The sequence below is a fragment of the Aspergillus costaricaensis genome (assembly GCF_003184835.1).
Source record: "Aspergillus costaricaensis CBS 115574 unplaced genomic scaffold BO79scaffold_18, whole genome shotgun sequence".
NCBI classification, from domain to species: Eukaryota; Fungi; Ascomycota; class Eurotiomycetes; order Eurotiales; family Aspergillaceae; genus Aspergillus; species Aspergillus costaricensis.
Genome location: NW_020291818.1, coordinates 609,608 through 636,292, shown reverse-complemented (window position 1 = coordinate 636,292; position 26,685 = coordinate 609,608). Strand labels below are relative to the sequence as shown.

Here is a 26,685-nt window from a genome sequence, read left to right as displayed (position 1 = left end):
AGCCCGCAGCCCCAGGAAAGAAAAATAAAAAGAACAAGAAAAAGAAGAAGGCGGGGGCTAAATCGGGGGCTCATGCTGCTTCTCCCGAGGCTACAGGACTGGATGATATCGACAAAGCGCTGAAAGACTTGGCCGTCAACCCTAAACACCCCGCACACTCTGGTGGCTCAGCCGCCGCAGAAGACCGCGATGCTGGATTCCCGAAAACACCGGAAGCACTTCTCGCGATTGATCCTAGATGCCTGAATGCGACGAACGAGATGCGCAAATTATTTGGAAATGTCGTGCTGGAAAACTTCGATCAAGATACTGGATCAGGTCGCAGGAGAGATAGAGGCCGGGAGACGCTTGACTTAGGGCAGGCATTGACAGGTCGGTACAGTCCTGCCAGTAGGGGTCAGAGTCTGGCAGGCGTGACGCAGCGGCGGAATGTGCTCATGCAGGGCAGAGATGAGTGGCCTCGGTCTCCCAGTGGTGGTCTTGGAATGGAGCTGGTCGAAAAGCTCCAAAATGGCTCTACTATGTACAAGATTGTGCACAATTCTTCATACACGGATGTGCAGAGACAGTTTGATATGTGCGTGGAGTCAATGGATCCCCAAAGAATGATCCACCTCTTACAATACAATCCATACCACATCTCTACCCTCCTACAGGTGTCTGAAATAGCAAAGCATCAGGGTGATCATGCGGTCTCGGCTGACCTACTCGAGCGCGCACTATTCAATATCGGTCGTTCAGCCCATTCGTCTTTCAGCAACCTTGTTAAGCAAGGCCAGGCAAAACTTGACTTTGTGCATATGGAAAACCGCGAGCTGTGGCTGGTTGGCTGGAGGTACATTGCTAACCTGGGTATGAAGGGTACTTGGCGGACGGCGTATGAGTGGGCGAAACTACTGTTGAGCCTCAATGAGACTGACCCATACTGCATCCGGCTTCTTATCGACCACCTGGCCCTGCGAGGCCGAGAATATGCCCATTTCGTGGATCTGTGCACACAGACGCGTTTGAGCAAGGAGTGGGAGGCTCTTCCCAACATCCAGTGCTCGCTCGCGCTGGCCTATCTACGACTTAACAAACCGAAGGAATGCCGCGAGCAGCTGCGTCGAGCCATGTCGCGCTACCCGTGGGTGTTCTGCAAGATGGCGCAAGAGCTTGACATCCAGCCCATGCCCAAGAGGATCTGGGGCAAGATGCCACCCACGGACGCCCATGAACTCTTTACCGAACTCTATATTAGCCGTGCCAAGGACCTCTGGAACACTCCCGAAGCGGTTTCTCTGATCGTAGAAGTGGCCGACACGCTTCCTGACGAAGAAGAGCCTGTTGAACCGCCCGAGATCTCGCTGGATATCGCACGCCATGTCGTACTGTCCGATATCCCTCGCGTCACGACGCACCTGCCAAACCGCTTTGTCGCTGGACGCCTCTCCGCGTCCGATCCCCTTCCCCCGTACGAGTCGGAAGCCTATCGTCAGCAGTCCGACCCCACGCCATCCTACTTGTCGCAGGTACCAGATGTAGGGCGGCCACAATGGCTGCGAGACCTGCTTGATCAGCTGAACAACGGTGCTATCCATTTCCCTAGGTTCCAGCGTGATGGAGAGGAAGTACACGAAGATGACGTTCCATCGGAGACCGAAGTTGAGGACAACCGTGCGCCGGCCCACCCCAGCGCCGATCAGCAACCCGTTCTCGAACAGTGGCTGTTGAATGACGGGATGCACACGCTGGAAGCGTTTCTTCAGCAGTACGGAGTTGACCGGGGAAACTGGGGCGAGGTGCTCGACTATTCCCCACTGACGGAGTATGTGGATGGCTTGGAATTGGTTCAGCCAGAGTCGGAGCGCGAGCGCTTGCTGCATGGACCGATTCGGGAGGCGATGGGAGACATGGTGGTTTCCATGCTGGAGGACGAGCTCCAGCTGCTTCAGTACGACGAGGAAGAAGCTTGATACCCAGGGTGAAATATCGCGTGTAACCTATACAACATTCAGGAAAAGTATTTGCTGCATGGGCATTCAGATGGGCTGAGTAGACAGGTTAGAATATAGATGGTTGTTGATCAAAATTTCTCATTATCACAATAAAGGTATTAATAAAGCAGATAACTTGATCTACTACTGTAACTACAACTTATCGATCGTGATGTTGCTGCTATCGTAACCGAGTACACAAAGTGTATATTTAAAAATACTAGTAGCATTACTATATGGCTTCCTTCGCAAGGGACCCCTGCACAATACGACGTTACCAACGGCTATGCGGCTTAGATGCATCCATTCCATTTCTAGAGATACTCACCTACCACTACTCAATCAGTTTAATCCACATCCAAAGCAATGATAATTATCATGGGGGAACTTGACAAGCTGATAAGCGATAGGATGAAGCTGAAAGAATGACACTGCGAACACAGACAGCTTAGTCAAAAGCATTCCTGACCGGCTCCACCCGCAACCATGCGCCAATCTATTCAGTCCCCAAGTGACTCAATTGTCGCCATTTTAATAGCTTCATTCCTTCGTGCTTCCCTCCTACACATTCCATGAAAATTTCTTCAACCACCGGATTCCTCCGAATCGAGCAGCTGACCCTTCATTTTTCACTATCCGCTCTTATCGCGACCCCATGCGCCCGAACGGCAAGGGATTTTCTCAATAAAACCGCTATCATAGGAGGGTTCCTTATCTCTCTGCCCGTCATTGATTGAGTCGAGCAGTCCGCAAGAGTTTCCCTCCAAACTCCAGCAACAACTCTTGCACCTCACTGCCCCCAGTACCTCAAACCAAGATGGCGGCTCTCTGGACAGCTACCAATGCCGACTCTGTCCCTCTCACTTCTCGCGAAGCGGCCTCTGGCTTGCTAGGTTCGATATCACTCACCTGCTGGATCTTTCTCCTTGTAAGCCCTCTAAACCTCTATTTTCTCCCCATACTACATTGAAACTATATTGACGAGACTACCAGGTCCCCCAACTAATCGAAAACTACCGCAACGGCAACGCCGAAGCTATTTCCCTCCTCTTCCTCTTCGTCTGGTTCCTCGGCGACATCACCAACCTAATCGGAGGCGCCTGGGCAGGTCTCGTGCCCGTAATTGTCGCCATCGCCGTGTACTTCTGCATCGCAGACGGGGTCCTCATCGGACAATGTCTCTACTACAAGGCGCGGAACTCGCGACAGCCGCGCCCCCGCCGCCGCACTTCCTCTTCCGTGTTCGAGCCAAGCACGCCCGATCCGACGACGCCGCTCCTGGGCCGGCGGTTCAGTGATGCATATGCGCAGACTGGCGAAACCCTGGACAACCCTAGGAACTCGACGCGCCGCGCGGAAAGCAGCAGTGATGATATGCTGGCTAAGATTGTCGAGGAGAATGATGTGGGGCGCAAGGCCTGGGTGAAGAATTTTAGCAGTGTGCTGGGCATCTGCGTTATTGGAATGGCGGGGTGGACGGTTGCGTGGCGGACGGGCGTGTGGAAGCCCGCGCCAGTGGAGGAGGGACTGGGAGGCGTAGATATGGCTCCTGGGGCAATGGTGTTGGGGTATATTAGTGCGGTTTGTTATCTTGGGTATGTTTGTTTTCTATGATTTATTGGGGTGAGTGATGGTGCTGGTGCTAATTGGAATACAGGGCGCGACTTCCACAGATCTATAAGAACTACTGCGATAAGTCGTGTGAGGGTATGTATATTCCTTTCTGATAGAGTTAATGTGGTTGGAAGCTAACATATGAGTATAGGACTCTCGCTACTGTTTTTCATCCTCTCTCTTATGGGAAACCTCACCTACGGCGCAGGCGTAAGTCTACCAATTTATCACAATTCTCATGATTCACATAAACCCAGACTAATGAAAACCTTTTTACAGATCATCTGCCACTCCACAGAAAAGAACTATATTGTGACCAATGTCCCATGGCTGATTGGCTCGCTCGGCACCATGGTCGAGGACGTGACCATCTTTGTGCAGTTCCGACTCTACGCGACACGCGACCAAGACACGGCTGCTGTTTAGCGCGTCTGTTGCACATTGATTATGTGTTGTGTGTTTGTGTGCTGTTTCTAAGGTTGTCTTGGTTCTATGCTGCTGATGGTTTAGCGTGTCTAGCTAGTACTTTATTGTCTGGGGTTGTATTATTGGTTGGTTGTACCTGTATGGGCTGGCGGTGTCTAAAAGTTCTTTATCTCGATCTCGATCTTGCATTGCGGAGTGGGTATTGCTGTTATTGTTATCGATATGGATATTGATTTGCTGATGTTGATGTACATCGATTGGCGGAATATTTGTTGTATGGGGAAGTTGGTGCACAGGGCAGGCGGAGTATAGTATATATAGTACTATAGTATACTATAACCATACGAACTACTAGTGTCTACTACATCTAGATCTACAGAACATATGGAAACAGTGGGAACGAGGTTTTGCTCATGGTCGCATGACAGACATTGCATGAGAGCTGGGGCACCTAAGCTCGAAAGAACACGCCATATAGCATAGTAGCAACAAGCACACAACATCAGAGACACAAGAGGAGCCGAAGCCGAATCTCTTCCGCCCCCCCAGGAAAAACCGGAATCGCAACGGCATCGCGGTTTCCCCTCCAGAAAGTAGTACTACGTAAGAGACACATTTCTGGTTCTTATTTTCTTCACGACGGAGCCTATCATGCGAGCAGAGCGCCCAGTCCCACCGGATGTCCTTGTCCGTTCATTCTTTCTTTTAATTTTCCCTTTTTGGTCTTCGTGCGGTCGCGTAGTATCAGGTACAAGAAATGCGAGGGGGCGAAAAGGAGGTAGTAAGGAAACGAGATAGAAAAGGAAAAATTAGGAAACCCGAACGGTTGAAGACGCTTAGTCGAAAAGACCGAAGCCCATGTCCTCATCGGACTCCTCCTTCTCTGTATAGAAGTTAGCCCAAATGTTCCTATTCCTATGATGCCCTGCCATTGCAATCGCCATGACAATGAATATGTTGTAGTATGTTCCGTACCTTCTTCCTTCTTCTCCTCAGCGGCGGCAGCCTCGGCGGGGGCAGCAGCGCCACCGGCAGCAGCAGCGGGGGCGGCAGGGCCAGCGGAGCCGACGTTGGTCAGGAGCTCCTTGATGTCCTTGCCCTCGAGAGCCTATTGATAAAACCGACGTGTAAGTCTTTGTGTTTGATTCCAGATGGTGGTGGTGCATAGTCGGGTTGAATCGCGCATCGCATGCGATGATGAAACTGGGATGTGTTGCGAAGGTTGGACGGATTAATTTACCTTGGCGAAGATGGAAGTCCAGATGGGCTCAACCTCCTGAACCTTGGCGGCAGACAGGAGAGTCTGGAGCTTGTCGGCCTGTATTGAAGAAATTCCATTATTAGTCCAATTTTGATCTTATAACCTTGAATTTTCCAACCCGGCATTTGTTGCATGTTCCGATTCCTTGGTATCGTCCTATTCCATCTCTTTTCGCGACACTGTTCTTATTTCTCCTGCTCTTTCCTAGCACTATGTCCCATCCTTGCCTGCCATTCCAATGCCCGGGTTGAAATCAAGGGTCAATACGTACGGTGACCTCGACGCCGTCATCGGCGAGGATGAGGGCGGCGTAGGAGCAAGCGAGCTCGGCAGTAGACATGGTGGTCGACGGGGGGGTTGGACTGGACTGGAGTCTCGAGAGGGATGGGGATAAAAAGAGGAAGAGAAGGACGGGAGACTTTTTTGTAACGGCCTGGTCGAGAAGGGGAGTCGGACGGTGAGTGACTAACGCTTGCCCCGAACGGAAGTTGTGTGTTGAGCACCGCAGAAGCCCTCGCTTAGGGCTGCTCCCGTTTGGGCTTAGTGTTACCACCCCTCGCCCGTGACTTGGCGCTATCCCGCTTCGGGCCAGATAGCTTGGCAATGCCATCATCGCCTGATGGGCTTCACGTTGCTTTCCCGCCCGTGGACTTTACTTCAATGCGGATGCATCTCTTATTAGATCCTGTCTACCTGGCTTGGCTGTTGTGTCGCTGATATAGAATCATCTCGAATATCTCTTTAAATTCCGCTTCATCCGCGTCTGCGTCCCCGATTCCATTACTTCGTTATCTATCTTCTTCCCCTCTCCTCCCCTCCCCTCCCTCCCCTCTCTCTCCAGCAGCATGGACTCCCCCGCTGTCCCCGCCCCGCTGGACCCGAAAGAGCAGCCAATCCTTGAGCGTCTGTTGCGCACTCGCGATGCTCTCATCCTGCTCAAACAGGACAAGTCTTCATATATTAAATCTCGCGATGTTCTTCCTCTCTATGAAGAGGTGGTCGCTGAGGTAGAAAAGCTCAATGCCGCGCGCAAGGAACAGGATCGCCGGCGGGCACATAATCGACGTTAGCACTGAGTGGGCCTGTGTATGGATGATGGCGACTATGGAAATGCTGACTTGTGCGATGTGCTAGTGGACTATGTTCTTGACGATTGCTTCCAACTCATTTCGCTACTATTCCTGACCGTTGGTCGCAACAATGAAGCTCCTGCCGTGTATGTTTCTACTGTCCGGTCTGAGGTTGAAAGTGAACTATACTAACATCATTGTCGTTGTGATACAGGTACTCTCTTGCGACGACTGTTCAGGTATGCGTGACCGTTTCTGCGATACTAGCCCCTACTAACCGTTCAGCGTCTACTCGACCACCTGGAAGAGGCCGGCTTCTACAGCTCCAAAGATCTAATCTCCATCACCAAGACCCTTGCGAACATGAACGATACCCTCGAGCGATGCCGCCAAGCTTACTCCCCTGCCCTTATCACCCTGCTCGAGAGTCGTCTGGAGAAATGCCAGCTGTTGTTGGAGAAATTGCAGAGTGGTCTGGCCAAGCTGGGTCCGGAACTGGCGGCTACACATGAGACGCTCGTGTCTATATTGCGATCGACATCGGCCGTGAACACGCGCTCTAAGGTAGTTTACCCTTGCCGATCGGAAGTGTGCAAGCTGACATTGATAGTTTTCATCATCCGAGGTCACCGCGCTTCGGACCCAACTGAAGAAGATTGAGGAGGGCATGAAGGACGGACAATTCGTTGATGCTGAAGGGGTGCCGCTTTCCGGTGCTCAGGGAGACGTCAAGCTGCTGATGGAGCGGTGTTGGCTCTGGACGGAGATTGTGCTGGAGCGGTATGTATGGATGGCGACATAATAGGATTCTGTGCTGATATGTCGCAGACAAGGAAAGATCGACGAAAGGTTCAAGGAACAGTACGACAAATTGATCGAGATTCGCAACCAGCTGGACCGTCTGGCTGTGACACAGGCATGGTCGCTTCGTGAGACGGACCTGTTCGGCTACCAGCGCAAGCTCGACCGGATTGACGAGGCGCGGGTGAACGGTAACTTCGTAGATGCGGAGGGCAACGCAGCAGACATTCATGCGCAGAGGGTAAGTTGCACCGGCCGCTCTATCTGGTACATGCTAACTCGGGTGTAGACATTACTGTACCTGATCCGGCGTAGTTACGGGTACATTTATGCGCTGCTGATCTCCTCGGAGCCGGTGTCGGAGGCGCTGTTGCCAGTGTACAACCAGCTGCAGACGCTGCGCAAATGCCTACTGGAGGTACAAGAGTCAGGGGGTGTATCGAACTCGCGCGAGCTCTATCCGTACAGCATGAAGGTAGGTGCTGCTTTCGCAGATGAGAGCCGACAGATGCTAACGACAATGCAATAGCTCAACTCGATTGACAACATGCGCGTGGACGGCAAGTTCTACGTGGGCACCGACATCCCCGAAGGCCAGGGCAGCGTGAACGCGTTGCTGGCGGAATGCTACGACATTGTATGGGAATTGCGGGCGGCAGTGGACGAAGACGAGCGGACGGCGTAGATGGGAAGGATGTCTTAATATGTACTAATGCGAACGGGAGGATATCTTGCTGGCTTTGGAGGCGTTAGGGAGTTGGACCGTCGTAGTGAATGAATGGTTGATTGATTGATTGAACTATGAACCAAGTTGAAATCATGAAGCGATCCCTGCATGAATCCTACATGACATCACCTCCGCTCCGCCCCGCTGGGCCCCACATCCCACATACTCGCGGGTCCTTTAGGGAAGCAAGTAATTCCACCTCATCTTCTAATCTTGTGTATACATCCCAGCTTACTTCCAGAGTACATCACTCATGATTGGGGCATTTGTAGTCTGCTGACAGGCAGATCCCACATCCAATCTCTTCACACTGTATATAAGCGTCACTCTTGTCCCTCCAATTCCCTCACCATAAAACAATCATCCACACCTCACCTCCCAATTACCCATATACATACAAAGTACAGAATACAACCCTCAATATCTCAACATGACAGAAACCCTCCGCCCAGCCTTCGCCGACCGACCCCGACCTCTCCTCTCCTACGGCATCCCCTTCCCCACTGCAGCAGCCCACCACATCACCGACCTCTTCCACGCCTCCAAGATCTACATCCTCTGCTCCGCCTCCCTCGCCCACAACACCGACGCCCTCGACCGTCTCACCCGCGCCCTAGGACCGGACAAGATCGCAGGAACCCGCATCGGCATGCAAAGCCACACGCTCTGGTCCGAAGTACTAGAAGTAGTCCGCGACGCCCAAGCCGCGGAAGCAGATCTCCTGATCACCCTCGGCGGGGGGAGTCTAACAGATGCCGCGAAGGTGGTTGCGCTGGTAATATACCTTCCCCGTCCCGCTTCCTCCTACCCTAACACATATACTAATCAAAAGAACTGGCTGGTAAAATATAGGCAATATCCAACAACACCACCACCCCCGACACCTTCCTCACCTTAACCACCGAACCACCGACCCCAAACCCACCCATCAAACCCCCCTCCATCCCCATCATTTCCATCCCCACCTCCCTCTCCGCAGGCGAATACTCCTCCTTCGCGGGCGCCACCCATGACACTTCCCGGCGGAAATACTCCTTCTCAGCACCGATCCGCGGCCCGCAGCTTGTCATCCTTGACCCGGAGCTGACTGCCACCACTCCCGAGCGGATCTGGTTAGGGACGGGTATCCGGGCGGTGGATCACTGCGTTGAGACATATCTTTCCTCCGGGGTGGGGAGTAAAGATGGGGTTACGGAGGAGACGGATCGATTGGCGTTGCATGCGTTGGGGTTGTTGGTTCCAGGGTTGGTGAGGTGTACAAGAATGAATCATAAGGAAGGGGGGATAGATAGAGAAGAAGATGGTGATGATGATGGAGGGAAAGCGGCCAGGCTGGATTGTGCCTTGGGCAGTGTGGATGCTATGGCTGCTTGTTCGGCCGGGTTGCCTTTGGGGGCGAGTCATGGGATTGGACATCAGGTATGAACCCCATTTATTTTCCTATGTGTATACTCTAACAGGGTACATGTATATATACTAACGACTACGTGATGAATAGCTCGGCCCCCTCGGCGTCCCCCACGGCGAAACAAGCTGTATTCTCCTCCCCGCCGTATGCAAATACAACGTCAAGTACAGCAGCAGTACCAGTAATGTGACTGCCCGACAGACCAAGCTCCGCGATTTCCTGCTCCGGCAGGAGGGCGTACCCGGGGTGGTGCGCAAGCATTATGCAGAAGCAGCAGAAGTTGATCTCGGAGATGTGCTAGACGCAGTGATTAGAGAGTTAGGGCTGCCGCGGTCGTTGCAGGCGGTCGGGGTGGGGCGGGATCAGTTCGATGCGCTGGCGGAACATTGTCTGCATGATCGGTGGTGCCAGGCGAATGTGGTGCCGCTGCAGGAGAAGGGGCAGGTGTTGGAGATTTTAGAAATGGTTGCTTAGTCTATCTCCTTCTACCTCTGTATATCTCTTTCTCTCTCTGTTTATATACTTATCCTACAGTATAGGATTGATTGATTGGGAGTGAAGAAGATATATGGTATATGTAATACTATGTATGTATTCGGCTTATTATGGCTCCCGACTACGTCACGTCTTGTCTTGTCTTCTCTCATGAAAACCGCTATACACCTTTAACAATAAAAGCATAACAATAGAAGAGATATAAAAAATAACTGTCGAAAAAAATAATAAAAATCCCATATCCTTATTGGTGGTTGTTGTTGTTGTCCTTATCACATTGCAAATCTCATTTCAACTCATGGCATATGAACATTTCCCAAACCGAACCCCGTCCCCAACTGGTGTATATTGACTCACTGGAAGTAGCTGCGCACCGCGGCCTGGTTGTCCGGGTTAACACCCGCCAGGATCTGCTCTGCGTTCAGCCCGGTCGCGGCCACCAGCTGCTTCGCCGAGTTGGCCACCCGGCCGGCTGTCTGGCCCTGCAGCGTCTCCGCTTCCAGTGCCTGGACAATGTGTCCGAACACCTTGTCGGCGCTGGACATCACCACGGGGTTTTGTCTATTGCACGTCAGTTAGTATGGTCACTAAGTATTGATAAGCGAATTGGGGTCTTACTGGTCGATCAGCTGCGCAAGGAAGGAGTAGGCGTACGGAGCAGCCTCCTCGTCGAATGTGATAGGGAGAGTACCGATCCAGTTGGCCACAATCTCCTGAGCGTTCTGCACCTTGCTGGCGTTATAGTGCAGGATCTTGGCAATACTGGCCGATGCGTTCTCTGTCGCGAACACGTGCTCCTCACTGCGCGCCTGGTTGATCTGCGTCACCTGGAATAGACTGGGGATGCTGGCCGCCACAAAGTCGGCCCACGCGGCACCGCCCTTCTGGGCAGCAACGCCCACACCGTACGCCGCAGCCTGGCGGTTGGCCGCATTAGGGTCCTGCAGGCCGGCTGCCAGGGGCTGCATGATGTGGTCCTTGTAGTTCCACGACTCGGGTCCGCAGAACTCGAGCACATCGTCCATGATGCACAGAGCCCATTGCCGCTGCGTCGGGTCCTGGCTGGTGATGAACGCATCGTAGAAGGCCATCAGCTGCTCCCACGCCGGCAGGAATGTCGTGCCCTGGTTCTTGAAGATGGAGTGGAAAGCCTTGTTCATGTCACTGAGAAGGTTCTGGTCGTCCTCAATCGCGTATTCGTAGTCGAGGTTGTCCTCCTCGCCCTCCTCCGCCTCCGCGCGGTCCTCGAGACGTGCCTTCACGCGGACCTGGTAGTCCTCCAGCGTCGACTTGGCCGACTCAATGAAAGCCTGCATGTGCTGCTGGGTCAGGCAGTTTTGGCCGACCACCTCCACCGACTCGTAGAAGCACTGGTACATCTCCGCCAGTGTGTCGACTGTGGGCTCGGCGCTGAGCACTTCAATGATCTTCTCCGCCACCTTGTTCCAGATTCCGGCAAATCCAGCCGACTGGTCGCCGTGAGCCTTCTTGTACGAGTTCAAGAGCTGGGGGATCAGCTTAGCAGATGACACCCGCACGGGGTCGTGGAAGAAGAATGCAAGGCCAGGGACGGCAATCTTCTCCATCGTCTCCAGAACATACGGCTCGAACGCAGCCTCCAGGATCTGTGCGTAGATCGTGATGAGCTCGATGGCGGTGTTCTTGTCCTCCAATGCACTGGTCTTGATACCGATGATCTTGCCCTTCAGAGGCACCAGCTCCCAGCCCTCATCCTGCTCGACCTGGTCGATCTGGTCCTCATCGTCGAGAAGCTGAATGTCAGCCTTGGCAGCGGCAACCGTCAACAAAGGCGGCATGACACCAGGGAGGTAAGGGACAAAGTCCTGGCCCAAGACGCGGCACATGCGGCCCCAGCAGTGGAGAAGGTACTGCGATTGCGGGTCGTCGGCGTCGACAATGTTCTGTTGAATGTTACCCAGAAGCTGCACCAGGTTCAGCGCGTCCTGACCCATCTTCTCCTTGCCGACAGCCAGAGCAATCAGCGTGGCGCACTCCATAGCCTTGGCGCGAAGCAGGCGGTATTCCTTGGACTGCTCCTCCTTCAAGACGTTGAACAGCAAAGGCATCAGGGTATCGTAGTACTGCTCGAAGGCATTCTCAGCCGAGTCGGCGATGGTAGCGATAGTCGAAAGGGCCTGCTCCTGCACGTAGCGCTTGGTGCTGCGCAGCAACAACAGCAGGTGCTGCAGGAGATCGGCAAGGTACGGTTCCAGCACCTTTCTCTCGGCCTCCTCGCAGAAGTTGACCAGGGCCGCGGCCGCGTGCGCCTGGACACGGGGCTCGGTGCTGTTAAGCACGGGGATGATGTTGGTCAGCACCACAGAGTGGTATTTCTCCTGCATGGTACCGGCGAAATCAGTGCTCATCTGGCCCAGAGCGTTGCAGCCGGCATAGCGCACGCGCGGGTGGGGGTCCTGAAGAGCAGGAACAACCAATCGCAACACCTGGTCCAATTCGCCGACCATCAGGTCGCGGCAGCCTTCCGAAATGGCGGAGATGGCCATGAGAGCTGCATGGCGATCGCGCCAAGCAGAAGAGGACATCATGCGAGGAATCCAGGCGAAGGTCGCGGGGAGAATGATCTGGCCGCCAAGCTTGTTGGCCAGACGGTCCATGCACTGTTCACCCGCAACGTGGTTGAGGTCGCTTTCCTCCAAGTCAAGCTGTAATACGTCAGCATAACGATAACCATGCAAGCTATTGAACCAGAACGTACATCCTCCGACGCATTCCATTCAGAAGCATCTTCATCATCGACACCAATATCCGTCATCAAGCTCAGACACTGGGTCACCATCTGCTGAGCGAACTCGGAGTTCTTCTTGCACATCGAGGGCGCATAGTCGGCGAAGGTAGCCATCAATTCGAGAGCGTTCTGGCGGACCTGGTCACTGAGGTCCTTGTCGGCAATCACACTGATACTGAATGTAACCAGGTTGTTGAACATGGTCTTGAACATCTTGGGGCAGATCTCGGCCAACTCGATCAGAGACAAAAAGGCGGAGGAGAGCTCCTCGCTCTCGGACGACTCCTTCAACGGAGGCAGAATGTTGAGCAGATCGGGCATGAGGGAGAAGAACTTGGGTTGGGACTTCTTGGCGATCGAGCGGAAAAACGAAGCGAAGGCCTCCATGGCGGCAATGCGCACCTGTACACACGGCGATCAGCATACGGCTTGGAGCCTCAAGCCCGGGGTACGGCTGTGTTGACATACTGAGACAACGTCATCCTTGAAACCCTTGCTGAACACACCGACAACGGCCTCCTCGTGGGGCTTCTCGATGATACCGGGGGTAGTGTTGAAGATGCGGAAAGCGGCCTCACGCAGGCCGGAGTCAGGGGACTGGCTAGCCTGGAAGAGAACGCCGAGCAGTTCGGGCCATTGGTCGCCTAAGCCACATGTATCAGATTGGAAAGATCCAGCACGTATCAAGGTCCTTCACGGTGCCTACCGTTGTCAGTGTACTGTCTGGCAATCTCGGCCACGGCGTCGCCGATCTTCTTGCGGGTATCTGTGACGGACTCGCTGGTCAAGCAAGTCACGAGCTTTTGACGGATGATCAACCTCTGCTCGCCGGTGAGGGTCGAAAAGAGCTCCTTGGCCTCGTTCGTGACGGGGTCTTTTCGTGTCTTGGTCGCGATTCTTCTGAAGAGAACGGCGGAGAAAGAACGTGTCTGGGGGAGATGCAACAATGAGCGACCTGAACGCGAACCACCTTTTTGTCTCCTTAAACTGCCACTAGTCCGGAGGGATAAAAATAACGCTTGTTATAATCCGGGGGTGCTGATCTTTGACTCGATTGTCTTGGACCAACGTCCTTTTAAGGGCCCACCGAGGAAAAGCCAAGCAGGGCACTTACTAGCACATCCTCCGCACCCTGGATCTGCTCTGCCAGGCCCATCAGCAGGACATCGGGACGGCCTTGAATCCAATCATTGTTCAGCTGTTCCTCCGCCTGAGCACGAATGGTGTTGTCGGGAGTGGACAGCGCGCGCAGGAGCTGCGAGAGCGCCGAGTGGACCTCGGGGGGGAGTAGCGACATTTTGACAGCTCAAGTGTGAACAATCAACCCGAGCTGAAAACCACCAAGATCGCGGGAAATTAGGAGACACGGGGTCCAGCGGTGAACCCAGGTGGTGGAGGGTGGGGGTGGTGGTTGATGTGAAAGGGACTTTTTTTTGGCCCTTTGGAGGAGAAATTGTTTTGGTGGGGGAAGAAATAAGTTGACCAGTCGAGGGGGAAGAGGGAGGGCGGTATGGGCACCAAGCAACCAGACAGGTCAATCAATGAACGGGCAACCCGGCCAGGAAAAAAAAAATAAAAAGGAAGAAAAAAAAAAGAGTAGAGTGAAGATCAATCAATACGAATAAGTACCAGCGCGGGTAAAATCCCAGCTCAGCATCGCAGCCGGACAGAAAGCTGCGGGTGAACAGGAGGGGGGAGGGCAGAAAGAAGAGGGCCCGTGAATAGCGCGAGGCTTAGAAGATAGTGAGAAAAAGAGCCTGGATGTTTGATGGTGAAGGAGGGAAGAAAGGTCAAAAGTGACTGCAATAATACTAGACTAAGGCAATAACTAATATTCACGGCTTTCTGCTCGCGACGCCCCAATCAGCTTTTTCCAAAATCCTAAAATTTCCCCCCAAGGCCGCCGCGCTAGTCTCCTTCCGGCAAGCCCTTCAGGCAGCCAGGCAGTCAACCCCTCTTGCAGGATTCGGCAAATCATCCAGGAACGTCCCTTGGCTATACCGGTAACTATTATGTCTATCATGCAAAATATGCCAGTTATCTAATCCCTCCTGATGTTGATCCTGACGATGGTCCGGTACTGGTGGGTGGTCTATAAGTACGCTTCCCGAATGGGAGCAGAACATGCTATTGTAACCTTACGCTCTCACGAACTTAACGGTATCCGAAACAGAATAAACAGGCACAATTAGGACTTCGGCCACCACCATATGTAAGGAAGGAGATTGACCAATGCATAAGGGAAACTAGTCACACAAACGAAACGCTCTTGGGGTTACAGATATATGACACGCGAAAGGAGACGTCGAAAAGGAAATAGATACACGGGTACTTGCTTTCTTTCATCACGGACAGGTAGATGCACATCTCTTTACCGGGAAGTGGCCCGGCTCAGGATGAACACTCCCGCAATGACGGCCGCCAGGGTCACAATCGCACCCGGAAGCAGCAGGTCGTTGGGCACTCCGGCGATAAACTGCTCTTCGGGCTGGTGTACAGGGAAGGACTGAGCCCGGGGCTTCGCCACCAGGGACTCTTCCTCGGACCGGTCTTCGGAAATGGGACTCTTCTCCTCGATGGGCCGGGCTGGCACCGGCTGGGGTTCAACGGTAGCAGGAATAGGAGGCTGCGTAGGGTCGTGGACGAAGAGATCGACCTTATCGCGGTGCGATTGACGGGCAAGGCTGACGGCATCTGCCAGATCTTGGTCGGTGGTGATCGACACGGTGTCGCCCTCGTTGTCCAGGTAGCTCAGAGCGTAGCCCGTGTTGCTCAGTTTGCCCTCGTCACAGCTGGGAACGCCACCCACGGCATCCGCCTCGGGGCCCAGCTTGGCCGACACTTGAGCAACCAGCTCAGCAATGCCAGCAGAGGGGAACACGTTAACACGGTGCACACGGCCGCTAGGAGCTTTGAACTTGAACGGGAAGGGGACGTGCTCTCCGTGGTGCGGGTCCACGTGGAATTCAGAGTGCTCGTCGCCGCCATGGTGAGAAGCAGATTCGTTGGGGAGAACGCTGTCTCGGGCGTCATAACTAGCCTTCGGAGACTCAGGGCTGAGTACTGACCGCTGCGCGGGCTGCTGGCTCCCAGAGACCATGGAATCGGACTCGTGATCCATCGACAGCCAAAACTTGTTCCAGGCCGGGCCCTCATCATCATGCGACTGCATGGTATTGATCTGATTGTAAGTTAGACGAATACTTCTGTCCTATCAAACATCCTGTTACTGACCTGTTCCAACGTGGCGTACGTAAGCTTCAGCACATCCACCATTCCCACAATCTCACCCGCATCGTTCATGACGGGCAGGTTGAGGTAATGTCCATCTATACATCCCCCGTATTAGTTTCTTCTCTTGAGCGTAGCAGGGGTAATTGGAGTGACTGACCGTGCATCTTGCGGAGCGCAGCCTGGATACTCATGTCGCTGGGGGCGAAATCAGGGTGAGGGGTCATCACGCGGACGACGCTGCAGGTAGACGGGTCAAGACCAGGAGCAATGACACGCAGCACAATGTCCTTGCTGGTGAAGATACCCGTGATAGAGCCCTGATCCTGTACGAGCAGGGCAGTGGTGTGGTGTTCCCTCATCAGAGCGGCGGCATCCTTGACCGTGGTGCGGACGGAGACAGTGGTTGGGGGCATGCCGTCCAAGACGGTCTCCAGCGTGGGGCCGGACATCTTGTGTCGTAGCGCTTCGACATACTGGATGATCTGCTGGGGTTGACTGGAGCCGAGTTCCGTCTGCACACCCTCCAATGCATCGTAGAGCTTGCGCGACGAACTGTATGCACGTTCCAACTTCTCCATCGCATCGTAGAAGCACTTTGTGATATCGAGAACACCCGAGATATCCTGGTTCTCGTCCATAACCGGCAAGTGTCTGAATCCTTTCCGGACCATGAGGTCAAGAGCGTCGGTGGCACTGGTATCCGTTCTCGCGCACAGAGGGTTCTTGGTCATAATCTCAGACACGGTGATTTCCCGCGCCTTCAGGCCAGTGCCGACCACGCGGAACGCGAGGTCCTTAGCCGTGAAGATACCAGCAATTCGGTCATCATCGTCAGTCACAAGCACGCAGTCTTCTCTCTTCGCGGCCATCAACTGGGCGGCTTCGGCGATGGAGGTGTTCGGCTTGATCTGGAGGGCTTGACTAGGTTTCAATGCGAGGACGGTACCGGGGGGAGCTTTGCGGGAGCGGTTTGCTCGTGCCGGGGCATGTCTCTTCTTGTTGAGGTCGGCCTCCAATTTTCGTCGGATAGCCTAAGTCCATGAGTGGTTAGAAAAGTCAATGGGAGGCATTGAGCAATCAAAATTTCGAAAACCGAGAAACGACTTGCAGGACAAGATTTTTTCCAGGTTCACCTCCTTTTTCTCCGAGGCAGTTGCAAACAATCCAAAGGGGGAAAAGCGTATCCATACCTCATCGCGCTTGGACTGGTTTTGCCTCTGACGGCTGCTGGCGGCACTCATGGTGGAACTGCCAATGTCGCTGGACGCGGTCTGGGGGGTATGAGTTGTAGAGGAAGTCTCTGGGCGAGGACGTGGAATGTGACTGTCAAAGTCGGGCAGCCTGCCTCTACCGACAGTCTTGTGGCTAATGGTTCCCTTAAAAGTGGGTGTGGATGACATGGCGCCGAACCGGAATGGCGGACCTGTGGTAGGCTGGCAGGTCTGTGTCTCACGAACCGGTCAAGAGAGAGCGGAGAATGCAGCGGAGCGGTGGAATGGAGACACGACCCCCGTGAAGGACGAACGAGGATTGAGAAGTGGTAATGAACCAGAGACAAGTCACGCAAGGAAGGCAGATGAAGAGGAAGAGGAAGAAGAGTAAAAAGAGGGAGAGCGAGACACAACGCGATGATCTGGAGGGACGAGAAAGATACGGCAGACAAGCCAGCAGCCACCAAGCCAAACCCAGGGGGGGGAAAAGGTAGAAGCAGATCCCAAGTGGATTCGGCTGGCCGAACTATTTGCTGTTAATGACAGTTTCAGGGAGAAAGAGGGATGGCACGGGGACCACTCACAATACTCGACCTGAGTAAACAGAATACCGTATTGGTGTACCGTAACTTTGGGTCGGGATGGGCCATGTGCGCTAGTCTACTTCGGAACGCGGCACGTGAACACCAGTCGGATCACCCAACTTTTTCAACTTTCTCGCCGATTGCCTGAGGCAGGGACGGTCAGGCCACCGTCCGCCACTCTCCCGATGTCACCCCTCCGCTTCTGCCTCAGGTGTCTACATCCAGCATTAACCGCCTGAGGCCACTCATCCCGTGACCCAGCTCGCTTAAGGGCATAGGGCTACCACACAAACCCGACACAACCTCATCCCGAAGAGACGACTCCGGAGCCTTTACGACAACCAAACCCGACAGCCAAGTACGCGACAACCTCCCTTCCCCTTCTCCCTGACTTACATTCTCTGACCCGTTGCTGCAGAGAAATCCGTCAAGATGGTCAAGAAGAGGGCGAACAAGTAAGACCGAACCCTTTCCTATCCCACCCATCCATGCCACATGCCATATATACATATATACACAATCTACGCACACCTGAATGAAGACGGCCGCACGGAAAAGAAAATTCGCCATACATTCATCGCAAAATGGCCCGGCTACCGTACAGTGTTGTGTGATTTTGGGGAAAATATGAAGAAGACTGAAGAAATGGCGAAATTAAAATCGAAAACATGGAAATTCGCAAATTCAAAGAAAAGGAACCGATAAACTAACCTCTTTTTACAGCGGTCGTAACAAGAACGGCCGCGGCCACGTCAAGCCCGTGCGCTGCTCCAACTGCGCTCGCTGCACTCCCAAGGACAAGGCCATCAAGAGATTCACCATCCGCAACATGGTCGAGTCCGCTGCCATCCGTACGTTCCACGATCTTCCTCCATTGATCTGAGTTCTTCCCGAAACCGTCCGCGCGCGCTGTCTGTTCGTTCCGAAAGAGCTGGGAAGTGGGGGTGTTACATGCATGTGTATGCAATGGATCGAAGCGAAATCAACTCGACCGGAATACGACATGGAGCAACAAAGAGAAGGAACCGATACAAACAGCGCGACGCACGAGTGAACGGAATTCGACACAACCTTGAAAGACAACACCGGACTGACTGGTTCTTTTTTTTCAACTCTACAGGTGATATCTCGGACGCCTCCGTCTTCACCGACTACGCCGTCCCCAAGATGTACCTGAAGCTGCAGTACTGCGTCTCCTGCGCTATCCACGGCAAGATTGTTCGGTACGCCACTCACCCACCCAAAACAACGATGATGAATGCGTCGAAACCATCATCGACCTTTAGAACAAAACACAAAGCTAATATTTAATCCTTATAGTGTCCGCTCCCGGGAAGGTCGTCGCAACCGTGCTCCCCCTCCTCGTATCAGGTACAACAAGGATGGCAAGAAGCTGAACCCCCCTCAGGCCGCCAAGGCTATGTAAGGAAGGAAATGACAACGATTTCAAAATAAAAGAAAAATGGAATTAGTTTAGGGGCCCTTAACTGTTGCTTCTTATAATTTTTCTTTATGTTGTCTGAAAAAAACCACACCATAACTTCTTTACTATACTTTATGCGGAATTCTTAAATGGAAATGAACGGGTTTCAGTTTCGGGGTTGAAATGAATTATGCGCGCGGAGTCGTGTCTGAAAGACGAAATTCTATACCAAACTTTTCTAAAACGAAGAACAAATCTCTTTCTATTAAGCTAAGCTTCTTCTATCTGTTGTCTCTTGCTTGTTATCTAGAGATACTAGAGGAAAGAGATGTGTGATTGTAAGGATTTGCTCTATATGATCTACTATTGTTGGAGGGGTTGTCCGCGAGGTGTGCCCTAGTTGTAGGCCTGATACTACACCTCCATAATTACATAGTAGACGACGGTTCTGGTCCTTGTAGTAAACCCCATAAAGAATGTGAAGAGGATGGTACTATGAATACTATCTCATCTATCGTTCAAAGCCAGCTGTGGGTGATTGTCTACGATGTATGGGATGTCAAAGAGTGTAATATGATATATCGGGTATCATGCTCGCGATCTCTATCAACTAACTAGTGCCACAAACAATATAAGTACACCATCAAGGGTACAAATAGCCCTTCTCGAAATAATTTCCATACATGTCTACCATCCCGCTTCGGCCCTTTGGCGCTGGGTTTCGGACAATCTTCACTTCCCCCTTCCAGTGTCCTTCTAAGTAATGAGCAATGGGTGAATGAGGCGCCGATGCCGTCGCCAACGTGTTTATGCTCGACGACGGCGAGATCGTTTGGAATGAGGAGACGGAAGGAGAGAAGCGAGAGGACATGGTGCCAGCAGTACCACGTCTTCTGCGATCTCTCCTCAAAATTTCCTCATACTCTGCCTTTTTACAACGTCGGAATGCTGCCAATTCGGCGACCAGATCAACGTCTGGTGCGTCATTCTGCGGCCCCATTTCTCCATCCTTGTCCAAGTGTGGGCTGTGCGAGCGCATGTTCCGAGGTGTAGTCGATGGGTCGACTGAGTTTGATCTCGAGCGTAAAGGATCTGGATGAAGCTTACCTGGTGAAGAGGCCAGATCGGGTTGTAAGGGGTGAACATCGTCATCTTCTGGAATCAACGTCACTTTCTCGTTCAAGGCTGCCATAGGGAAGTATCGCCCTGAATAGAAATCGGGTACTCCGCATTCTTCTTCACCAAAGAAGCTGAAGTCGCCTATTGCTGCTGACCATAGCCTCTCCGAATCGCGATCACCGGTGCTTGACTTTGAAGCTCCTGCCCGGTAGTTGGCTGGCATCCATCTAGATAACTTGTTGGACCTAACTGAAGGTGTAATTTCAAGCACCAAGCGACGCAGACCAAACAGAGACCTGGCACGTTCTTGTTCAGCTTTGGCTCGAGCTCTTCCAGGTGCGAGCGAATAATCCGAGCCCGCTTGTAAGGTTGCAAGTACTGCTTCATTTGAGCAAGCGGTTATGAATCGAATAAGCGATTCCAAGATCGGCGAGTTCGGCGGTACGTGAGATGGAACGTCGGTCAAAACCAATGTTTCAAGATGAGGGACCTGCGAAGGATGCAGGTACGGAAAATAATACCTTTTGTTATCACGTCGAGGAAGACTTTTCGGCCGCTTAGCAAGCAACTCCTGGATCTTCTGGGCTCGATAATCTTCGACTAAAAGGGGAGAAGAACATTGCGGGATAGACCCCGCTGCACCCACCGAGATGCTGGAAATGCTAGAGAAAGAGATATCATGGGGTAAGCAATTTGAAGACCTTGCGGCAGAGGTATTGCTCGGGCCCTCATCATCACTGACTTGGTCTGCCCCGATCACCTCGGGAGCGAAGACAGAGCCTCGTCGCAGGTCAGGTAGTGGTTCGTCTTCATAAATAATTGGCTTTCGACCGCGCTCGGCGGGCTGCGAAGGCCAATCCGGAGATTGTGGGACTGGTGAACCAGGAAGCTCGAAAATCGGTGCTTCGTTTGATGCTAGTTCATAAATCTGATGGCTCGTACTCAACTCTGCCATTGTACGCACTTCACTCTCATTCCCAGCAGGGAGCTCTGGTAGCAACATGTCCGCCGTTGAGGTCTCCCTTGACGGCGCATCAACTGTACAGACGGCATGATGAGCTCGAAGATAGGTGAGGTTTCCCTTGGCAACCGTCCCCAGGATGGGAATCAATTTCTCAGCACCAGGAAGCTTGTGGGAATCGTCATGAGGCGAAGCAAGAGAGCTCTGGTTTCTTCCGATAGACTCTATAGTGTCAACGGTTCCCACATCTAGAGCGTGCAGGCGAGACGAAAACAAAAGACTTGCGGCCCCTTCCACAGAAATAGGATTCTCGGCGATATAGAGGTGTGTTATGCCTGCATGGGACAAATCCTCAACCCAGGAGCGCCCTGTCAATGGTTGTGTTAAAGCTTTCAGGATTTGTTCATCTAAAAGCGGGGTCCTAAGAAACCTCCTGTCAGACAGTAAGGGTCTCGATTGCGGAGAGTGGGCAAGGGATCCCAGTGACGCTAGTGTCGCTCGTTGTAATCTATCCTCAGCACCAGGGGGTAAGAAGGATGCTTGCAATAAAGAACGTATGGACATATCAGTAAGCAGATTATTGCGCAGGTCCAGGAATCGGACTCTGCGTCCGATGGCGTTGGCCAGGAATTGTGCATCATTGTCCTTTAAACCGATACCTCGAAGCTTGAGGACCTGGAGGTTTTCCAACTGTGATAGCGACGACAGGACTGTGCGATCCCGCGCAGGGGTGGTGTAAGACAAATCGAGATAAATCAATTCAGGGAAGCGTAGTAAAGTCTCCGCAATACCGTGTGATGTCGCATTTGGCTCACTATCCGCCAATAACAGACGGACATTGTAGGTCTGGGAAGCTGTGTCATTTTCTCCAAATGAACTAGATCTTCTCAAGGCGGTCATAGCATTGTGGTCAAAAAATGGTAGCTTTGAGACCATCAACGACTGGAGGCACGGTAGAGCATCCAGGATCTCCTTTAGCCACTCAGGTCGTGGACCACCATAAATCTCTGAGAGAGCAGGCGGCAGATGCAACGTATGGGTGAGCATCCGCACCTTGAGACGGGCATATTTTAGTGTCCTTCTGAACCTTGTGAGAGCGACTAGTGTGTCTTGTCAGCGCCAAACAGTCAAATCAAACAGTCGTGGGATCGTTCAGACCTACCATAAACCGCATCGTTATCCGTTCCAAAGTGGGAAGCGGGATCCCCCCACAGAAAGGGCATGAAGATACCATGCCATTTCTGACATACCAAGACCACTGCGCATAGGTCGCTTGACGGGATGTAGTGTGCTATAACCGACCATGCGTCTCTGGTGGTAGCGGTTTGGTAGGACGGTGGCACAGTATCCATTGTCACAGTTGTACGCGATGCGATTTCTCTCCACCCGGGTGATGGGGCCTTTAAGCCTTGTCCTAGATCAGGCTAGCAGGATGCGCAGAAACAGTCTGCAGCACATTGAGAGAAATGATGGGTTGGATAATTATCTGGACTGGTTGTCACACGCCGCTAAGCAAATGAAACTAAGAGAATAGCGGCCCCCAAAGAGATGCTGCTGACTTGCAGATGGGCGTCGGGCACTGCCACGGTTCACGATGGGGCGAGGGAAGGCCCGAAGGATCCATAGAGCCAAAGAAACTCCATACTTTAATCTGCCGTAGATAATGACATCCTACTGTTGGAATATGGAATATAGTAGCACCCCAACCATAGAGGAGAGAATAAAAGCTGAAGAAAAGGAGAGAAAAGAAGCGACGATAAGAACAGACACTGTTATCGTATGGATACAGTAATTGTACGGCTCTCTTTCTGACGTCATCCCCCGCACGGTCAGCAAACCATCGCCGACAAATAAAACCACTGATTCACGGCGCTTAGATGATACGTACTGGCCTCCTCTCTCTTCCAAATCTCCTCTCTTCAATTCCCTTTACTTCATAGGCCAAAATGGAGCCATGGCAGCGAAACATTCGCAGGATGCACCAAGTCAGCGAGGTGCTCGACCTTGACCCTCAAAAGTCCGACATGATCGCCGATTTCGTCGCACTCATCCAAGCAATCCGCGAAGGGCTTACGCGAATCGATGATGATTCCTATATACCCGATTCACAGATCAATATGCTTTTCTTGACAAAGCTCAAGGAATGTCCTGATTGGAGTGACTGGGCATCTGCTATGCTGCGAGATGGTCGGATGTGCTCCTCCAATCCTGCGGAGCAGGTGACCTTTCAGGAGCTGGCCCAGTTGGCCATGGAGCAAGAGAAGATCCGTCAGCAGCGGGGAAGGGGTGCATGGGGTACTAGTGATTATGGTGCTGCCAAGAGAGGGTTTGCATCGCCATTGGAGGTTCCGGAAGATCCTCGCGCTCTCACTCAGGACGAGATCAACGCATTCGTGGTCAAACAGATGCATAAGGATGAGGCATTCCGAAATCGCAGTGGAAGTGCCCGAAGACATGCTAAGCGGCCCAGTCAGGAGGAAATCAATGACTACGTGGTCGAACAGATGCGTCGAGAACGGGAGCAAGCTACGAGGAATCGAAGTTACAGTCAACCGATGCAGGAAGGACCTGTTCAACGACCGGTGCAAATGCGCTGTACCTTCTGTGGCGATAGAAATCACCAGCTTTCAAACTGCTGGCGGAGATGGAGAGTTGCTGTGGAAGCTCCGAATGGGAACTACTTGCCTAAACGTGTCGAGTACAGGACTGAGTTTCCGGGTCAACCACCCATGTATCGCACGGGTTTCACGCTTTTTTAAAAGCCGTATGAGACTTGATAATGATTCTTGATTGTGTTTACGATTCTACTCACGTTTATCAGCGACTGGAGTTTAGCCAAGAGCATGGAGTTTGGAGTCTTTTAGCATCATGTACCCCTATGTTGAATATTTGGAGCGATTCCCCCCCTGTGCTTGAGCGACATACATGCAGGATTCCCATACATAGTTTGCCGTCATTACAATTTTGTTCTTAAGCTCTGAATCAATAGAAAAGCTTCTCATATTCCCTTCTCAAGGCAAAGGTGTAGCCCGGTGATAAGCAAGCGTTGGAATTCCCAATTTCAAGCTCTCGAGATCTTGGAAGGTTGGATCTGACTTCAAAGACGAAGAACTGTCCGGCCACTTCTTCTGCAGAAGCATGCTTCGCAGTCTCATCTGGACAGACACACATGCATCTGCCCACGCGCAGACAGCTCCAGCCAGGCCTTCTGCGAGGGAAAATGGGCGATCAGGCAGTCGGTAGATGTTAGACGTTGGCGTCACGGAACTTTGGTATGGTGGTGTTTCCCGCACATGCAACAGCATCGCCAGCGCTCTCGATAGGAAATAGTCACCGGTAAGCCCGGTATCCAACACTGTTTGGTTAGTAGTCTGTGTTCTCCCCATATACTTCTCCCTGGCAACTTGCATCTCTTCCTTATCATACTCAAAGCTGTCGTGCAGAAGCAACAATGGCCATGCACTACCGGTAATGCCATGACAGATCCCGCCACCTTTGGAAAGCAGTCCTTCTTCCCATACCCGTTCGCTTGCCAGGCGAATTGCTACGTCCCACTCTGGCTGCCAGAAGTTAGAGATCAAGGGCTTGTTCCGCCTGGCGCTTGCCATAAGGGTCAAGATGCCGGGACTACCATGACAAATCTGGACGAGAGGTGAGGAGCGCTTGGATGAAGGGCCACGATCGGGAAGAGTCGTTGGGAGGTGGCCATTATGAGCAATGCATATCTTGCAAAGGCCGGTGATTGTTTCCGCTATTAGGGGCAGGTAATTACGCGAAGCACCGTCGTTGAGCTCTTCAGGATCGCAGGCAAGGAGGGCCGCGAGTATGCCGGCTAGAAAGTCTTATCAGCTGAATATACCGGGAGATTTTCTACCTAGACGTAACATACACATTCCATGTACCCTAGTCAGATATGTTAGATTTGCCGTTTTGTTGCTCAGCATTTGTGACCATGGTGGGGGCATTACTTACGCTCCTAGGCCATACCGATCTTCATGCCAGTGCCACATCAACGGCAAAGCATTTCTCTCCCCATACTCCTCTAGATAGTCTTCTCTGCCTTGAAGCCCACCCTTGATAATAGCATCAATAAGGTCTGGAACAGATTCGAAAATGGATGTCAGAAGGCCTGTAGCCCTCTCGTCATACTTGTGAGCTCTCACGCTCAGCACAACCCACAATAGACCCGCTCGGCCATATAAAACTTCGTCCGTACCCATCATCCCATCACCGTGTGGTAGCATATGGGGATTTCCGATTGCCACTTGTACGACATTTCTGAGACATTCGATATCAGCTTCGGACATGGATGCACCGGATTGCGCAGCTGCAAGTATCCGCATCAAAGGTCCCACAAGCACACTTGGGGAGCCAAAAGGTGCTACTCTTCCGGGCAAAAGTGGAATATCAGGGCCATGTGGCAAGATTTGCTCGCTTGCAAGTCTGCGAAAGTCAAGAGGAAGTCCGACATCTTTGTTGCTGAACGCTTTGACCTGATGGTCCAGTCGGAGGAAAGCAAGAGCAATTCCTACAAGGGAAGATCCATCAGATTACACTTGCCGATATGTTGTGATGAAGCATATCAATCAACCGCTAACAGTGTGAAAGCTATGCGCATACCTGGAAATCCCACGTATAAACCTGTGTTGTAGGTTTTACCCCATTCGCTCTGAGGAGGACAGCCCTCCTGCAATAGACTTGCACCACGATCCACGGCAACTTGCAACTCTTTGAGAGCGTTTTCCAGGGTTTCTTGATTTATATCTAGCGGGCTCAAGTTGTTCGGATAATACTGGGGTAAATCTGTGGTTGACATACTATCGCGAAGTCAGGAGAACTACACTGGGGAGGAGCTATGTATAGACAAATAAAGCTAAGTTATGGGATATGGAGCTCAGTAAGGGTATTCAAGACCCAATTTGATTGATGATATCCGGACTGATTCGGATGAAGTCTGGGTCACTTGGCCAATAGCTTGAATACGAGGATGTAGTAGAGAGGGGAAGAGCCCAAAGATCTGGGTGACGCTTCTGCATCACCTGACCTGCATGATCTACATTCCTCGAAAAGCAACTCCAGGAATGTTTTCATCTATTGTAGTATGGCTTCTTCGGTTCAGATCATCCACCATGCCAGTTGTCTTTGAAGCTGTGCAGATTCGTCGAGATCCTCGCAACCGAGAGCCCCGGATGCGCCACAAGCGTCTGTTCTTTTGTCTCGCTTCTTGACGGCCTATCACTTTCTTAGCTATACTATCAACAAACCTAGGCAAGTGCATAAGCTATTCTCCTGGGATATTCAATGCTGAATATAGTATCCGTCAGGGAGTATTTTTTCTTTGGCTATAATGGGATGTAAGTCCTCCCTGTTTCACCCCGTTCTTGGGTGCACTGGCACTGTCTTGTGGACCTGTCAAGAACGCATGAGCTGACCGTGTAACACTCACAAACTCTACGTCGCGGTAGATCTTCTTACGATCTACAGGCTATAAATTTTATTGTAACTACTGGGAGGAGTCGGAAACTGTCATTGATTTCTCTCGTCTTCGTTGAGGACTTCATGGGTCCGAAGTTCCCTGCCCGACATTGGCCTCAGAAGGGCATACAAA

At 52.3% G+C, this 26,685-nt stretch overlaps 11 protein-coding genes across 11 annotated transcripts; 6 read left to right on the top strand and 5 right to left on the bottom strand.

Annotated features, from left to right (window-relative positions):
• Positions 1–157: 157 nt before the first annotated feature.
• On the top strand, positions 158–2,054 carry BO79DRAFT_209485 (transcriptional repressor TCF25 family protein). Its single transcript, XM_025682610.1, has one exon. The coding sequence runs from the start codon at positions 486–488 to the stop codon at positions 1,953–1,955; it is 1,470 nt and encodes a 489-aa protein (XP_025538993.1). The 5' UTR covers positions 158–485; the 3' UTR covers positions 1,956–2,054.
• Positions 2,055–2,321: 267 nt separating this feature from the next.
• BO79DRAFT_174533 (vacuolar membrane PQ loop repeat protein) lies at positions 2,322–4,288 on the top strand. The gene is made up of 5 exons (XM_025679749.1): positions 2,322–2,904; positions 2,970–3,571; positions 3,634–3,683; positions 3,742–3,800; positions 3,870–4,288. Exons 1-5 carry the CDS (start codon positions 2,794–2,796, stop codon positions 4,014–4,016), a joined length of 969 nt encoding a protein of 322 aa, XP_025538992.1. The 5' UTR covers positions 2,322–2,793; the 3' UTR covers positions 4,017–4,288.
• A 121-nt stretch (positions 4,289–4,409) lies between these two features.
• On the bottom strand, positions 4,410–5,737 carry rpp1 (ribosomal protein P1). Its single transcript, XM_025682609.1, has 4 exons — positions 5,549–5,737; positions 5,257–5,334; positions 4,992–5,124; positions 4,410–4,899 (listed from the first exon to the last, which is right to left on the bottom strand). Exons 1-4 carry the CDS (start codon positions 5,615–5,617, stop codon positions 4,853–4,855), a joined length of 327 nt encoding a protein of 108 aa, XP_025538991.1. The 5' UTR covers positions 5,618–5,737; the 3' UTR covers positions 4,410–4,852.
• Positions 5,738–5,949: 212 nt separating this feature from the next.
• On the top strand, positions 5,950–7,933 carry BO79DRAFT_196266 (uncharacterized protein). Its single transcript, XM_025681189.1, has 8 exons — positions 5,950–6,342; positions 6,412–6,493; positions 6,562–6,586; positions 6,633–6,911; positions 6,958–7,127; positions 7,176–7,389; positions 7,438–7,623; positions 7,678–7,933. The coding sequence occupies exons 1-8, from the start codon at positions 6,123–6,125 to the stop codon at positions 7,831–7,833; spliced, it is 1,332 nt and encodes a 443-aa protein (XP_025538990.1). The 5' UTR covers positions 5,950–6,122; the 3' UTR covers positions 7,834–7,933.
• Positions 7,934–8,305: 372 nt separating this feature from the next.
• Positions 8,306–9,757, top strand: BO79DRAFT_196263 (iron-containing alcohol dehydrogenase; the record flags this gene model as incomplete). The annotated part of the gene is made up of 3 exons (XM_025681188.1): positions 8,306–8,650; positions 8,728–9,294; positions 9,374–9,757. The coding sequence occupies 3 exons, from the start codon at positions 8,306–8,308 to the stop codon at positions 9,755–9,757; spliced, it is 1,296 nt and encodes a 431-aa protein (XP_025538989.1).
• Positions 9,758–9,879: 122 nt separating this feature from the next.
• Positions 9,880–14,295, bottom strand: BO79DRAFT_196260 (nuclear import receptor PSE1). Its single transcript, XM_025681187.1, has 6 exons — positions 13,660–14,295; positions 13,252–13,474; positions 13,014–13,189; positions 12,516–12,947; positions 10,397–12,462; positions 9,880–10,339 (listed from the first exon to the last, which is right to left on the bottom strand). Exons 1-6 carry the CDS (start codon positions 13,840–13,842, stop codon positions 10,132–10,134), a joined length of 3,288 nt encoding a protein of 1,095 aa, XP_025538988.1. The 5' UTR covers positions 13,843–14,295; the 3' UTR covers positions 9,880–10,131.
• A 341-nt stretch (positions 14,296–14,636) lies between these two features.
• Positions 14,637–17,458, bottom strand: BO79DRAFT_209478 (CBS and PB1 domain protein). Its single transcript, XM_025682608.1, has 5 exons — positions 16,970–17,458; positions 15,937–16,810; positions 15,780–15,874; positions 15,614–15,726; positions 14,637–15,562 (listed from the first exon to the last, which is right to left on the bottom strand). Exons 1-5 carry the CDS (start codon positions 17,177–17,179, stop codon positions 14,917–14,919), a joined length of 1,938 nt encoding a protein of 645 aa, XP_025538987.1. The 5' UTR covers positions 17,180–17,458; the 3' UTR covers positions 14,637–14,916.
• A 534-nt stretch (positions 17,459–17,992) lies between these two features.
• BO79DRAFT_209477 (40S ribosomal protein eS26) lies at positions 17,993–19,246 on the top strand. Its single transcript, XM_025682607.1, has 4 exons — positions 17,993–18,029; positions 18,298–18,425; positions 18,695–18,797; positions 18,895–19,246. The coding sequence occupies exons 1-4, from the start codon at positions 18,007–18,009 to the stop codon at positions 18,998–19,000; spliced, it is 360 nt and encodes a 119-aa protein (XP_025538986.1). The 5' UTR covers positions 17,993–18,006; the 3' UTR covers positions 19,001–19,246.
• Positions 19,247–19,621: 375 nt separating this feature from the next.
• On the bottom strand, positions 19,622–22,503 carry BO79DRAFT_174510 (leucine rich repeat domain protein). The gene is made up of 2 exons (XM_025679748.1): positions 22,240–22,503; positions 19,622–22,177 (listed from the first exon to the last, which is right to left on the bottom strand). The coding sequence occupies exons 1-2, from the start codon at positions 22,427–22,429 to the stop codon at positions 19,641–19,643; spliced, it is 2,727 nt and encodes a 908-aa protein (XP_025538985.1). The 5' UTR covers positions 22,430–22,503; the 3' UTR covers positions 19,622–19,640.
• Positions 22,504–22,976: 473 nt separating this feature from the next.
• BO79DRAFT_209475 (uncharacterized protein) lies at positions 22,977–24,030 on the top strand. The gene has a single exon (XM_025682606.1). It carries the CDS (start codon positions 23,024–23,026, stop codon positions 23,834–23,836), a length of 813 nt encoding a protein of 270 aa, XP_025538984.1. The 5' UTR covers positions 22,977–23,023; the 3' UTR covers positions 23,837–24,030.
• Positions 23,963–25,893, bottom strand: BO79DRAFT_267050 (lanthionine synthetase C family protein; the record flags this gene model as incomplete). The annotated part of the gene is made up of 4 exons (XM_025687018.1): positions 23,963–24,909; positions 24,967–24,980; positions 25,050–25,605; positions 25,698–25,893. 4 exons carry the CDS (start codon positions 25,891–25,893, stop codon positions 24,089–24,091), a joined length of 1,587 nt encoding a protein of 528 aa, XP_025538983.1. The 3' UTR covers positions 23,963–24,088.
• Between the last annotated feature and the right edge of the window lie 792 nt (positions 25,894–26,685).